Source organism: Myotis nattereri (assembly GCF_964212035.1).
Source record: "Myotis nattereri genome assembly, chromosome: 1".
NCBI classification, from domain to species: domain Eukaryota; kingdom Metazoa; phylum Chordata; class Mammalia; order Chiroptera; family Vespertilionidae; genus Myotis; species Myotis nattereri.
Window position 1 is genome coordinate 143978889 of NC_138075.1, and position 16253 is coordinate 143995141.

Sequence of the window (16253 nt, forward strand, 5' to 3'; positions counted from 1 at the left end):
GCCCCATGTAATAAGTATAACCTGCATTATGACTTTACAATTAATTCAAGACTGCAGGGCAGTACGAATTAAAAAACTCTGAGACCTACGAATTAATAAATTGAAATAGATTCAAAATATTCAATTTATCCACATTCACTGTTTTCACCTTTCAAAGAATGATAGAAGAATATTGATTTTATGTCTTAAAGTCAAATGGGAAAGGAAATAACATAATATGTTAAATATCTATACGTAGTCTAGCTTAACTGCCACAGCAACTTTGTAAAATTATTACTGGTATCCCCATTTTTCAGATACCCAGGATAATTAAGCCAGGCCTACAACCTAAGCGTTTTGACTTAGCATTGTGTTGTAGAAAAGACTGTTTCTACAACACACTTGCTTCTGGAAGTTTCAGAAATCATCTCAATCAGCATGTCCCAAATTAAAGTCCATGAAATGCTAAGAGTCACTAAGATGTTAAGAAATGTTCTGAGAAACCGGGACTCTGAGGTTCAAAATTTGGGACAAGTGATATCAGAATTCCCAGAACTTTAAGAGGCGATAAAATGGGAAGTGTTTTGCTAATTTATTAAACCATGATGAAGACCTTTTTAAAAGAAAACCTAGTAACATCCATGGGATGTTTGTGCTCAACTATAAGTTCAGTTTGGAAAATAATCATCTAGTCCAATCTCTTCTTTCCATGGTTAAATCAAATCAGGTACAGGAAGGTTAAATGACTCACTCAGGCCACACACAAAGTTACTAACAGGGCCAGGACTGGCACCAAGGGGCCTGCTGATTCCACGAGGATGCGCTTACTCCTATATCTTTGTGTCTTCTCACTTCAATACAGTTTCTATAAAGTTCAACACCAATTAAAAAGGGGGGGAAAGTATTACATCAGTCACTTATTCTGATTCCTCTGAATGGCAGCAGAGAAACCACTGACCAACATTAAGCTAAAAAATGGGCTACTTCCCACTGCACTGGTATTCCAGAGATATTTGGAAATGTGGGGAATGATTCCGCCTTCCTAACGCTGAACAACACTTCTAAGCCAAGTAGTGCTATGCATACAGGCACCGTCAGAATTAAAATATCTCATTTGTGACCATCTTTATAAAGAGCTATTTGTTTATTGCTTTCCCCTTACCCCCTTACCCTAAGGACTTCCTTTCACTTTGTCCTACCCCTGCCAGCAAGTATTAACAGTCCTGGGCCAAGGATGCCATCTGGCGTTTAGTTCAGAAGTTGTTTAACCAACCTACCTTCCAATTACTCTCTTACCACCTGGCCCCTCTCCAAAACCACACTCCCCTTTCTTCCAATTCTTGCCCATTTACCTCAGTAAAATGTTTTATTTTTTCTTCTTTTCTGCTGTTTATCCTAACAGAGTGAAAAAATATTGTATTTGTGGCATGCTAGTTCCAGAAAAATCACGAGTCTGAAATACACAGTAAGCGGCCAATATGAAATACAGCCTGAGAAATGCCCTAATAGAGGCTTTGCCTCAATGGAGGTTGTTAGAATATCTATTAGTCATCCAATGCCTTAAAGGAATATCAGTGCTGAGAAGGGCCTTGAAGATCACTGTTGTGCCAATTGCTTCATTTCACAGCTGAACTGGCCCTGTGAGAACGAAATGAGGCAATCGCCGGCCCAACAGCACACAGTGCGAGTACATGGCCGAGCCAGGACTAAGGCCTGGGACGCCCCATTCCAAAGCCGGCGCTTGTCACCTACGTCATATGCCTCAGGCTCCTCAAGACTGTTTTTTCTCAACTAACTTTCAAACAAAATATTTTTTTAGTGTTTTTATATTCTCCTTAACTAACTATGCTGATGTCATGAATCTCAAGAGCAGGGCCCATAACTAAATCTCCTCAATGCCATGCCTAACAGTGCTGAGCTTACTTCATAAATATTTATTGACTATTTTTTGTCTATTATTAATTACTGTAGTGATGGCAAATCTAGAATACCTTCACCATATCGTGCCTTAGAGATGCTTTTATCTGCTTAAAAACCTGCCATTTTTTTTATACCACTTTCTATGAAAAAAACTGTTGCCAATAATCATCCCATTGTAACCTTTCGGGACACAATCCATGCAGAAATGTGGGACCTTCTTATTGAGGGTTCCTATCCACCCGATCAGCCTTGCCCGAACAAGGACGAAAAAGAATACGGATGTAGTACGGAGGGGACAAGCAACCAATTTTCAGAAAATGGGGGTTTTAGTACCCGTGGCATTACAATCACAAGACCTCAGGCAAGCTTAGATTTCTCTGCCATAAACGACTCCCTCCACCCTAAGCTCAGCTCAGATATGTGTGAATAGTTTATAAATTACAGATATCAATCATGGTCATGATTACAGGCGTTATCACAGTCATTTATCTGCGGATCCATGGCTCAGCACTTTGCATACGGCGCGCCATGGGATGTTCGCAGCCCTAGTTTACAGATGAGGAAAAGCAAGGCTCAGCAAGCTGGGAAACCTGTCTGGGGCCAGAGCTACGAGCCGAGGTCTGACACCCCGGGGCTGATGCTCCCAGCGGGTGGGGGCTGCTGCTAAGCCGACTCTCCACCCCGACCCCTGGGGCTCCGAAGTCAACGAAGCACGAGGGCGACGCCGCCGACCTCGCTATCTGCAGGTTGCAGGGGGCTCCGCCGTGCATATCTGGGTGCAAAGAAAAGCGAGAACAACGGGGACCCGGGTCTCTCCCCGTCTTGGTCGGCCAGTTCAGCGCCCAGAAAGCCCTTCGCCCTCTGGGCTGGGGCTGCTCCCTTTGGGGGCGGGTTGGGGGGTTGGAAACCTGTGAGTGTGAATTCTTGATTCTGGGAGGTCATCCGAGTCTCCGACAAAGCACCGCCGGGCCGGACGCGTCGGTCCCGCCCGCCTCCCCCATAGCAGCCGCCCCCGAGGAGGAGCTTGGTCACGCGCAGCGAGAGGGCGGGCCGGCGGGCGGGCCCCGCGCCGTCCCCTGCGCGTCTCCGTAGGGAACCGAGCGGCGGCCGGAGTCCGCTAACGGCTGCGGGGCGCGGCGGGGTGACCGCGCGCGCGACTCGGGAGGGAGGGAGGGAGGGAGGGGCGGGCGGGGGCGCACTGGCCGCGCTGCGCCTCCGCGCCCGCCTTTGGGGAGACCGCCGCTCACCGCGCAGGCGGCTCCGGGGGCTCGGCGCGGACCCCCGTGCGCAGGGAGGCGGTCTGGGCCCCGAGGAGCGAGGGCGGGAGGGAGGCGGCGCGGGCGGCGCAGGTGACGCCGCGCGGCGGGGCCCTGCGAGGTACTTACTGAAGAAGAGGCGGTAACCGGGCGAGTGGGGCTGGCCGCGCTCCTCCGTGCGGTACGAGGCCATGGCGCGGCGCGGCCCGGGCCCAGCGGCCGCTCCCTCCCGCAGGCGGACGACGAGGGCGCCCGTGCGACCGCCCCAGGCCGAGCGCAGCAGCGGCAGCAGAGCCCGCATGGCGTCGGCAGCGGTCCGGCTCCTGGCGCGCGGGGTGGTGCTTGGGAGCTCGGGGCCGGCCCGGCCGCGCGCCGGCGCCCCCTGGCGCCCGCAGTCTTCACTCCCGGCCGCGGGGCTGGGATCAGAGAGCCCTGTCCTGGCAAGGCTGGCCCCTGGGACTCCGTGAGGCTGGTCAGACTCCGCGATCTTGAGAAATCAGGGAGCACAGCGAATTGCCAGGGATGCACACTGCACCCCCCGCGAGCCCAGGGTCCAAAGATGAGCAAGACAAGGTCCACCGCCCCTGAGCAGCTCACTGCCATTGATGCATGCATGCGTTCATTTCTTCACCCAAGCAGCCCATACTTACAGTCATCGTATCATTTTTATTCTAATGACGGAATATTGAGTGGCTGTGCCAGGCGCTACTCTAGATCCTGCCCAGTGTTGGCGACAAGCATACACACACACAGAAAAACTTCATTGTGAGACATAATGACCAGGCCTCCTTGTGAACACTGGACCTGCCACTGACTTACAGAGCAAAAAACGAGTAACTTCTACCTCCTCCATGAAGTTCTCATTTAACCCAAGTAAAAGCGATTTATCCTCCTTTTTTCTTGCACGTTCACTTCTCCAATGGCGTTTGATACTGTACATATGTTTGTGAAACCATCAGGTTTCCTATTTCCCCCTGGATTGTTAACAGGCCAAGCATTTAGGACTCAAGTTTTAGTTTCCTTACAGGAGGTAGCACCATGCCTTGCCTATAATAGTGGTACTTTCCTTGTTGAGTTAAGTGGCTCCTGGAATCCCCTCTCACCAACTCTCATTAACATATGAAATGACTTTCCAGAAAAACTTGTGGAAACAATTGTGCACTTCTTCTTACCCTTCCCTCATCTCAGTCCAAACTGGCTTCCTCCACCTTCTCAAGGTCATCAAATGACCTTGTTGTCAAACATGAAGATCAATTCTTAATAAACTGTAGTGAGAGAATCTGGAGAGAGCAGTAAGGGGGGTTTTTAAAATGAGAAATTAAAACCTTTTAAAAAACTTAAATATTTCAGTTATTCTACAAAAGTAAAAGAAGAGTAGCAATTCTACAAATAGACAAAAAAAGTACACTTGTGATCTTTGCAAAACCTAAATGAAATGGTTTAGTTAAAAGGCATTTTAAAAATAATACTTTCTTAAAATAACTAATAAAAACAATTTTAATAAGCACAATGAATACATCAATTTATGAAAAATGTTTTTAAAAAATATATATATATATTTTTTATTGCTTCTTAGAGAGAGAAAGGGAGAGAGAAACATCAATGTGAGAGAGAAACATTGATTGCTTGCCTCCCACACACACACACCCTGACTGGGGATTGAACCCAAAACCTGAGCATGTGCCCTGGCTGGGAATCAAACCAGCGACCTTCTGGTGCATAGGATAACACTCAACCAACTGAACCACACCAACCAGGGCAAATATATATAAAATTCTGGCTCCTACAAGACAAGACAAACATCTTTATGTAGATTATATTAACTAATCTGTAGGAATTAAGTCACGATTACATATCTTTTTTTTTTTAATATATTTTATTGATTTTTTACAGAGAGGAAGGGAGAGGGATAGAGAGTTAGAAACATCGATCAGCTGCCTCCTGCGCATCTCCCACTGAGGATGTGCCCGCAACCCAGGCACACGCCCTTGACCGGAATCGAACCTGGGACCCTTCAGTCCGCAGGCCGACGCTCTATCCACTGAGCCAAACCGGTTTTGGCAACGATTACATATCTGATTCTAGTCTAAACTAATTAACCTAACTCTGTTCCACGGCTACAACCTACATCCTCTGGTCATTAACGTTAACAAAATAGACACACACAAAAAATTGGTTGAAACCTTTATTCACAACAATCTGAAAGCAAATAAATAAATAAATAAAATCTTATTAAAATGATTCTATAGCCATCATGTAACTTTATGGAGAGGAAATAGTACTTATATCTAGGCAACAGTCAGAATTTTGATCAACATGAATGTCTGGAGGTATTTAAATATATAAAGTAAATATCAAAAATATAAGTCTTTGTTTTTCTATGGTTGCAAATATCAAAAAATTTCTATATGTGACATGGCATCAGAGTTAAGTTGGGGTTTTTCAAAATGCTGACACGCCGAGCTCAAAAGGTTCGCCATCACTGCTCTATTAGATTGTAGATCCTAAAATGTTTTTTCAAAAGTCGTGGCTTTGTAATGTGTCAACTTAAGTAAGCTAAACTATAAGGCAGACTCTCCCATAATAAAAGGGAGAAATTTCTTTTGTGCATGTATCACAATAGCTGTATAATTTTATTATTTCCTTATGAAACAAAAATGCTTATTTGTTCTATTAACCTTTGAAGTTCAGATGGTTCAACAAGATGAAATCCTAATGAGACAGAGTTGTGGGATAATTCTAATGACCTTAGATCTTATAGATTCTTAGACCAAAATAAAAAATTCCAGATATCTGATTTAAGACATGTTATTGCTTCATGGCATTAAAAACAATAGCTTTTCTTTAGGAAATAGTGAAAAGAAGAATTTTCCCCAGAGTATTCTTCCTCAAATTAACACCATTCTGTTTCCTAACACTTGCAGTTATCTATTGAGAAAATCTAACATGTAGTTCTGAGGGCCCTCTTGCTAATAGCTTTCTTAATTCTGGTAGTATGTCTAGCTGCCAAAAAGTTATGTGAATCCTGATTTGAAGAAACCAGTAGTAATATTAAGCATTTTTAGAATATGAAATGTTTACTTAAAAAATATTGAAACTTAATTGTTTTTTTTTTTTTGTAAATTGCATCTTAAAATGTTACTGAAAGGAATTCTAGGGACAAAAAAAGGTAGTTTAGGGAATAAAGAGGGTCTATGGGGGAAGAATGCATAGGTGAGGGCTTGGAGCTTCCAGAAGGCACACACTCTCAGAGGACAGAAAAATGCCACAGTATAAGGGGAGAGGAAGGCATACATTCACAGAGGATAAAGAAAAATCACAGAGTACCAGAAGAAGGAAACATACTTTCACAGAGGACAGGGAAATGTCAACAGATGCCAGGAAGAGGGAAAACGTATTTTCACAGGAGATAGAGGACTGTTGTAAGATATGGGAGAGAAAAAGAGGAAGGCACCATGTGAGTTTTGAACTTTGACACTGATATTCTGCAAAAGAGTGACCAATTCAAAAAGCACAGGTCATAAAATGGGGAAGGGGTCCAATTAGAAGGGCACATGAAGAGACAAAGAACCCGCCTTGGCTGGCCTGGGGCCTGTGGGCTGGGAGCAGCTCCTGCATTGAGCATCTGCCCCCTGGTGGTCAGTGTGCCTCATAGCAACTGGTCGTTCTACTGTTCATTCCACTGTTTGGTCAATTTGCATATTAGGCTTTTATTATATAGGATGATTTAGGAAAATTGATTTATAAATAATATGTAGGAGGGACCAGAATAGGAAATAGTAACTCAAATATAGGATATAAAGACCCAGATATTAGTTCTAGCAGTGGGAACAGAAAGGAATGTTGGATTTGAAAAAAATTACAAAATATGATGCCTGTTTGGAAGTAGAGAATTGACAATGGAAGAGTGAAAAAAAAATCGCTCTATTTTCTATACAGAATAACCCAAAGGCCTGTGGTGTTATTCTCAGGTATCAGGAAATAACAATGGGAGAGAAACTTTGGAGACAGGTGATACACTTGCCTTGTAGCATGTTGAGTTGGAAACAATGCAGAAAGCTCCCAGGGAAGATAAAAGTATTTTATCCATAGGATTCTCTGAGAACCAGACTCTGAGGTCAAGTTTAGTATGTGCTGGGTTTATTTGGTTGTATCCTTGGGGCTGGTTTGTGGAAGTAAAGATAAAAAAGCAAGATTGGGTAACAACCACAACCTCGGCTGACCCTGTAGAACACTCTGGAATTTGAATGGCCGGTAGAGTTGGTCAGTGTAGGGCCAAAATCACTGGGTCTTCATAACCCCAAATGATTGGCAGGGGGCTTCTGCGGAAGGGCATAACTTGGACAAACCATGAAGGCCATCCCTGAAAAGGCTGACAGCTAACTCAAAAAGTCCTTCATTAAAATGCCATATCACAGTGATTTCCACAACTATGAAACTGGGGTGGGGATTGGAATTTTAGATAAAGAAAAATTATTAGTGAATCCCAGTTCTGTTTCTGCTTTCCTTTTTTAAAATATATTTTTATTGATTTCAGAGAGGGAGAGGGAGAGAGAAAGAGAAACATAAATGATGAGAGAGAATCATTGATTGGGTGCTTCTTGCACACTCCCTACTGGGGATCAAGCTCGAAACCAGGGCATTTGCCTTGACCGGGAATCAAACCTTGATCTTCTGGTTCAAAGGTCGACACTCAACCACTGAGCCACGCTGGCTGGGCTGTTTCTACTTTTAGCATTCTTAAGCAGAACACAAAATCTACCATAGTTCTAGTTGTCATTTTCAGAAATGCTGGATGCTCCTGATAAGAAATAAAAGAATTTTAGAATTATGAAGTAGTCATTTATGTGTTAACTTTTATAAAAGCCACATGTGTTTCTAAAATGATTTTCCTAACAACATGATAAATAAGGAAATTTAATTTATTTCTAATTTTCATTGCTCATGCTTGCTAGCCAAGCTAGCTTTGGGGCTCTGGGCCATGAAATATTGCAGTATTTAATAAAAGTGATGAGAATTTTAAAACAATTTTGAGCATTTTCTAATTTACCTGGTTAGTCTATTACATAGACTGTAATATTTCACTGGCCTTCTGAATACTTTATTTAAAAGGAGAATTTAAAAAATACTTTCATGTTACCAAACATCCTATACAATAATAAGCTAATATGCTAATTAGATTGGATGGCAGAACAGCCTTCGGGAACAACCAGTGGGCGGGGCCACGGGCCTTCGGGGCCTCAAGGCAGCCAGAGCTGCAAGGGCCGAGCCCCTTGCATGAATATCGTGCATCAGGACTCTAGTTTAAAATATTTGTCATATTATCAAATATATGTTCCAAAAATATTTCTAAATGTTGCCTAGGGCTCATGTTTATTCATTATTTATCAGCCACATTTTTCCTGCTAAATACACGTCCAAGTTCTATATCATTTCTCATTTAAATATTAATCATTATTCTATTGAGAAACAAAGTTATCAGCATGACAGTAGGACAAAAGAAGCTCTATTAACTTTAGATCTTGAAATATATGATATTATGCTGCAATAAATTTATTTTTCTTAATAAAAGCAATGATTCCTCAAAAGAATAAGACAAGCCATAGACTGAGAGGAAATAATTCCTAAAGACATTGTAGTGTAAGCCCTGACAATCTTTTTTTTTTCATTTTTATAATGGAAGTGCCTAACTTAAGCTCCAATTGCCAGGCAAGGCATCCACTTGAAAGGGCATCCACTTCAAAGCCTGGCTATCTCAGATGAACACATTGCCAGCCAGAGGCTAGATAAGGAGCCAGGCCACCTCCCCCACTGACGCTCCTTTGTTTCAGAGCTCTTCCTTGATTTCAGGAACTGCCCGTGTGGGCCACTTGTTTTGTCTTCCCGTGCTTTAAATTTTAAATTCCCATTCTTATGTTTTATATGGTTTTTTTAAATCCTCATTGTAGGATATGTTTTCTTCATTGATTCTAAAGAAAGAAGGGAGAGGGAGAGGGAGGTGGGGGGCGGGGGGAGAGAAACATCAATCTGAAGGAGAAACTAATCTTGCCTCCCATATGCACCCCAACTGGGGGACGGGACCTGCAACCTGCGTATGTGCCCTGACTGGGAGTTTAACCTGCTACCTTTTGGTGCACCAATGATGCTCTGACCAGTTAGCAACACTGTCCAGGGCCCATTCTTATGTTTTAAATTCACCAATAAAGAATGAGCCCAAGAAACCCTAGGCCCCCACCCTTGACCCTAATGAAAACAGAACTCCAGGCCCAGGCTCATGCTCTCTGTCTCCACAACCTTGCTGTGTGGCCCCAGGCATGCTTGTTATTTCTAGGTCTTGTAAGTAATAAACCTGCACCTTTTCAAAGTTTCCTGGTTATTGCTGAAGGGTGCCTTGCAGTCACAATAGAACTACAAGGGCTGGTTCAGGTGCAGCACTGGTTATCCATAGGCTGAGACCAGTATAACACAGGCATATCTCATAAAGATAGTTATCAAAATATATAAAGACCTCTTAAAAATAAAAACAAATAAACCTGACTTAAAAGTGTGTAAAAGAAAGGAAGAACAAAATAGTGAGAAAGATTGCAAAGAGATGGAGTAAATTTGTTGTCCCCCAATATCAGTAATCCCCTTCATTTATAGCAAAATAAATTTTGAAATGAGGAGATCCTATTCAACGGGTACCCATTTCCAGTTATAAGACAAATAATTTCTAAGGATGTAATGCACAGTATGGTGACTAGAATTAACAATACCATAATGTATACTTGAAAATTTCTAAGGGAATAGTTCTTAAAAGTTCTCCTCTCTCTCTCTCTCTCTCTCTCTCTCTCTCTCTCTCTCTCTCTCTCTCTCACACACACACACACACACACACACAACTCAATAATTATGTCAGGTGATGGAGGTTTAAAGGTGTTAACTAATCTTAAGGTAATTATTTTGCAATATATATGTAACAAAGCATCACATTGCATGCTTTAAACTTACACAATGTTATATGTCAATTATATCTTAATAAAGCTGGGGGCAGGGCAGCAGTTACCTTACCCTATACCTCTTCCTCTTCATCATCTCCTGCATTCTGCTTCCTAGAACTTGGCTGTCCATGAAGATAAGTGCTACCCCCTTGGTGAATGGAGCTCTGAGCTGAAAGGTTTGCATCCCCGAGGACTCCATGGAGCAGAGCTGTCATACATTTTCAGAACACTTATCTTTGGACTTTTCCATGAGAGAGAAAAATATATGTATATTATATAAGCCATAAATATTATTTTTCTGTTTTTGTTTTCTAGTTCCCCTACTTGAACTTATTTTAATCTTTTTTTCTTCTTGCATAAGAAAATATTTTAGGAGAATTTCTAATTAATTGAAGCCCCCCTTTTCCTACCCATATAATTTCATTCAAAAATGCTGTAAAAATATTACCATGAACTGTTACTTATAAAGTATTTAAAGTAAGAAATTACTTGCATTATTAAGGGAAAAATATGTAATAAGTTCAACTCTAAAAGCCAATTAAGATGGTATTGAAAGAGAATTTAAGCAAACTGGCAGAAAAATCTTTACAAAATACATATCTAATAAAGGATTGGGTTCCAAAATAAACAAAGAACTCTAAAAACTCAACAATAAGAAAACAGCCCAATTTTAAAATGGGGAGGTGGTCTGAATAGACACCGGACCAAAGGTGATATACAGGCGGCAAGTAAGCATATGAAAAGATGGCCCACGTCACATGCCATTAGGGAGCTGCAAACTGAAGCAATGAGTTGCCACTACACCTATTAGAATGTCCAAGTCCAAAGCACTGACAACAACAAATGTGTCCAGGATGTGAAGCAACTGGAATTCTCATTGACTGCGGATGGGGATGAAAAATGCTACAGCCATTTTGGAAGACAGTTTGGCTTTTTTTTTTTTTTTTTACAAAACTAAACATACTCAATCACATGATCCAGCAATCATGCTTCTTGGTATTTACCAAAAAGATGGGAAAATGTATGTCCACACAAAAAGCTGCACGTGGATGCTTACAGCAGCTTTACTTATAAGTGTCCAAACTGGGAAGCAACTAAGATGTCCTTCAGGAGGTGAGTGGGTAAATAAACTGTGGTCCATCCAGACAATGGAATATTACTCAGAGTTATAAAGGAAATGATCAGTGAAGCCATGGAAAGACATGCAGAGACTTTCAATGCATATTACTAAGTGAAAGAAAACAATCTGAAAAGGCTATACACTGTATGATTCCAACTATATGAATTCTGGAAAAGACAAAACTATGGAGACAGTAAAAGTTTCAGTGGTTGACAGGGGTCGAAGGGCGGGGCGGGGTGTTGAGTAGCAGAACACAGATTTTTAGGGCAGTAAAACTATTCTATCTGATACCATAATGATGGATACACGTCATTGTATATTTGTCAAGACCCATTGATTGTACAACACCAAGAGTGAACTGTAATGTAAACTAAGGGATTTAAGTGGTGGTGAAGTATCAATGTAAGTTTGATGGTGACAAATGTACTGATTTGGGATGAGGAATATTGACATGGGGGAGGGCGCATGTGTGCAGGGTAGAGGGTATAAGGGAAGCCTGTACCTTCTGCTCTGTTTGGCTGTGAACCTAAAACTGCTTTGAAAAATAAAGTCGATAAAATAGAAATGATTTCAAGAGACTCAACATCTCAAGAACTTTGGAAACAATATCTAGTATGGTAATTTAAATTTAGAAAATATTTAATTAATTTTATCTTGTATTATCTGAATTCATCTAATAAAAATGACATTTTATTTTAACTTTCTATAGTGCCTGTAAGAGTGTCATTAGTACCTTTCGATGCTGTTTATATCACACATTTGCTCTTATAGAGAATGCTACATTTTTCACTGCTCTTGCTTTAGCCTGGGTGTACTGCACAACTTTTTGAGTTGGGTAAACAAGTTGTGCTATACACAAACAATGGACTATTATTCAGCCATTAAAATGAAGTTCTTATATATTCTATAATTTGGATGGACATCAAAAGCATTCTGCTCAGTGAAAGGCGGCAGATACAGAGGATCACATGTTGTACAATTCTTTTTATATGGTATGTCGAGAATAGGCAAATCCACAGAGACAGAAAAAAGGTTAGTGGTTGTCATGAAATGGAGGGAGGGAGGAATGGGGAGTGATTGCTTAAGGGGTCTGGGGTGTTCTTCTGGGGAGATAAAAATGTTTTGAAACTAGAGAGGGGCTGGTTATACATTATTGCGACTGCACCAGATGACAATGAGTTGTACACTCTAAAATGGTTAATTGTATGTTATGTGAAATTCACCTCAATTTTTAAAAAGGGAAAAATTAGGTCTAATAAGGTTGCTAATAACTGTTTAGGCATTTCTGACCATTTTTGTTCCATTAACCCCATTAGCATCCACATGAGGCTTATGAACTCTTCTCAAAATAATGTTTGTAAATGCATAAAACAAAATGCATAATTCAAGAGTAAACCAATTATACTGGCCTATGTGTTTTTTTAAAAACGCTTTTAAAAAAACATTGTGGCCTAATAACATACTTGCTTCTTCAAAGAGACATTAAATGACTAGATCTAGCAGCAGATCTAATAACTACCGTAAATTTGAAGTAGTGATGGTTGTAAATGATATTTAGAGGCATCTGTAACATCAGGAAAATGATATAACAATTACATACCATTTATATTGGAGACAAAAATCATAGATACTACTAACACTACCCTAGAGTTTGTTGCCTACATTCATTCACAAATGCTAAATTTTAGTTAGAACTAAATGAAAATAAAGATGTAATCTCTTTTAAAATCCAAGTTCACTGACCCTCCAAATTCTACCTTAGAAACCCTGATGGCGAACATCTATTAAAGGGAGGGGCATGTATTCTTTCTCCTTTGCCCTTAGATTCTTTAAGACTGCCATGGTTGAAGAGCAGATAAGAGGTCTGTCTGTCCTCTACTTATGTGTAAAAATACTTTTCTTCCCTGTTTTAAAAAGTTTTGAGGAAACAAATGGTCCAAGAAGCAAACTCACCAGCAAACAGAGACATAATTGATTGAAAGATGAGAAATTAGTTTTAGTCCCTCTTTGTCTGGGGTGGGAAAAAGTTGTCCTTAGTATGTAGCAATTCTTTTCTGAATGATGGTATAGATGTGAAAATAAGCCCATGTCCTGAGGCTCATATACTTCTTAAAAATAGAAGACTATCAAGTTGCTTTTAACCAAGTTCCAATGATGTGCATAATACGTTTGGTGTTAAGCTCTTAGTCTTCCTGTTACTAAATTGGATGTAATAAAATTTATCTGTCATATAAGAATCACATGTGATTTAACTACACATTGTTAAATGGCATGAAAAAATAGAAAGTTTTGCTTGATTAAGTATTATTACTGCTTATAGGCTAAAATAATCATGAGAAATTTCAGCTCCAAATGCCACATTATAAATCCCTTGTAATATTATAAATATAGTAATCATGAACACTCTAATCCAATTCAAGGGTGAGCTAGTAAATTGGTAATAATAGGTCCTGAACAAAATCTAATGAGACAACCCATTTTCTCTCCCCACTTCCTAAATTTTCCCTTTAGGCTTTGAGCAGTGGAAATTAATTTTGTCTTTAAAAGGTTTAACCATAGAACTTCAATTTTTTTTCTTTTTTTACTATGCTAATTATATGGAATAATGGTTTTCAAATTGGATTTAAAATAACCCTGGGTTCCAAAGGCAATTCCTTGAAATAAATTTTAAGTAATCCATTGCAAGAAAATAGGGACGGGATTAATTTATACCAACCCTCATTTCCACACCACAAAAGAATTGCAGGGCGCCAAAAAGAAGGCAGAAGGGTTTCATAATTTCAGTTGGTGATGCTTGTGTTACAAACTCATTTGGCAAGTTTTCCTTGTTTGGAAGTCATTTTTAGAAAGAAAACTCATCCTTTAATGCCTTCCTTTATGCATCCCTTCATTCATGCAACTAATATTTACTAAACATGCACTATGTATCAGTAACTGGGTATAAAATGATGAAAAAAATAGGAAAATTATCTGTCCTAATGGCGTTTAGTGTCTGGTGAAGAATTCAGGTGTTACCTATGCACCTAGATTTATTGATAGGATTAAAAGTTGAGATCTGTGCTGTGAAGAAAAATATAGGAAACTATGAATAAAGATAACAGAGAGCGTTGATTTTGACTGAAGATCAGGGAAGGCCTCAGTAGGGATATGACATTTTAGCTGATACCTAAAGGAGAAGTAGGAGACAGCTAAGGGAAAATGGCATAAGAAGAGATTGTAGAAAGGTATTGACACAATATTTGCCAATAGATATTTTCTGAGAAAATATTTGCTAGGATATCTGAAATATACATTTTCCACAGGATGAATTCTCCAGGAAGCAGAACGTAAGACAGAATATTTATAAGGAAGTTTCCTTAGGATCAATCCCTTTGGAAGGCAAAGGAAGGATTTGGGATTTGGGAGAAGTCCAGCTGTAATGCAGACCCAAATAATAGCGTTGGCTGATCACACAGGGAGCTCTAGAGGTAAAATGGCCTGTTAGACTTGCCCCTACTGTGCCAAAATAGCTGGGCCTTTATAACCTCCCTTCCATCACAGCAGTCATTGGTGTAAGCCACTAGGGTAAGGGTGTGGCCTTGGGCAAGGTGGCTCTGCAGCTGGTGCCATCCCTGGAGGGATTGACAGTGAAGGCTGCCTGCTCACAACACTCCCTAGTGCAGGTAGCAAGCCCATCCTTGAAGGGGGAGCTGGGTGGCATACCTCTGTAACATTCGATGTTACAAAAAACTTTTATAATTTCAAAATAACCTGTTAATAAAAACAGTAGAAGACAAAAATAGGCAATTCACGGAAGAATCACAAGTTATCACAAATATATAAACACTAGAGGCCCGGTGCATGAATTCTTGCATAGGTGGGGTCTGGCTGGCCTGACCCTAATCAGGTAGATCAGGGCTGGGCCTGTCGGGAGGAGGAGACAGCGGGATGTTGGCCTGCTGGCCCACCTTGACTGGGGCCCAATCAGGGCTGGGCCAGCTAGGGGGAGGGGCTGAGGGCAATTGCCCAGCGGGACCCTCCTTCATTTGGGTTGGGTAGCCAATTGGGGGTGGAGTGGTTGTGAGGAGGGTCTGTGGGCAGTGGGCCTACTGGTCCCACCCCCAAATTGGGTGGGGGGGGCTGATTGGGGGTCAGTGGCTGGGGTTGGGGCCGTGGGAGGTTGGCTGGCCAGCCCCACGCCTGATTGGTGTGGTGGGGCCGATCAGAGGTGGAGCTGGATGGGGGAGGGGCCATGGGCCGATGGGGGTTGTGAGCCAGCCATGGGGAAGGGTTGTGGGTGGTGGACTGTATGGCCCCACCTCCGAATGGGGTGGGGGATCGATAGGGGACCAGCTGCCTGGAGGAGGGGCCATGGGTGGTTGGCCGGCCGTCTCTGCCCTGATCAGAGTGGGGGGGCTAACTGGGGGCAGAGCTGACTGGGGGGAGGGGCCACAGGCCCATTGGGATGGTGGGGACCTATCGAGGGTGGGGCCAGCTGGGAGGGGCTGCAGGAGGTTGACCACCAGCCCCGCCCCCTATTGGGGTAGGGAGGGCAGTCAGGGCGGAGATAGGTGGGGGGAGGAGCCATGGGAGGTTGGTAGGCAGCCCCACCCCCCCATTGGGCCAGTTTGCTGGCCGCAGTGGGTGCCATAATCAACCAGTCGTTCTGGTCATTACAGCATTCTGGTCACTGGCTTTTTATTTATATACTAGAAGCCCATTGCACGAAGATTCGCGCAATAGGCCTTCTTTCCCCTGGCTGCCAGCACCGGTTTTCCTCCGGCACCCAGGACCCAGGCCTTTGGTTCGCTGTGGTTGCAGTGAGGCTTGGCTTCTGGGCTGCAAATTAATGGCCATCTTTGTTGGGTTAATTTGCATAGTTGCTCTGATTGCCTGGTGGGTGTAGTGGAGTGACACCAATTCGCATGTTTCTTTTTTATTAGTGTAGATAGATATGTTCAACCATTAACAATAAGAAAAATGCAAACTAGAAATGATAAGTCTGTTTGTGTTGTTGTG

At 42.0% G+C, this 16253-nt stretch overlaps 1 protein-coding gene across 8 annotated transcripts in view; it reads right to left on the minus strand.

Annotated features, from left to right (window-relative positions):
• PPA2 (inorganic pyrophosphatase 2) overlaps positions 1–3481 on the minus strand; it is an 85240-nt gene extending 81759 nt beyond the window's left edge. For 2 of the 8 annotated variants that reach the window (XM_081095805.1, XM_081095803.1), the window contains exon 1: positions 3285–3481. In XM_081095805.1, the coding sequence (XP_080951931.1) occupies positions 3285–3456 (172 nt within the window). In that variant the 5' untranslated portion in view covers positions 3457–3481. Of the gene's footprint in view, positions 1–2807; positions 2918–3284 lie in introns of those variants that run through there. The other 6 variants (XM_081095804.1, XM_081095802.1, XM_081095808.1 and 3 more) reach the window with 4 other exon arrangements.
• Positions 3482–16253: the final 12772 nt, after the last annotated feature.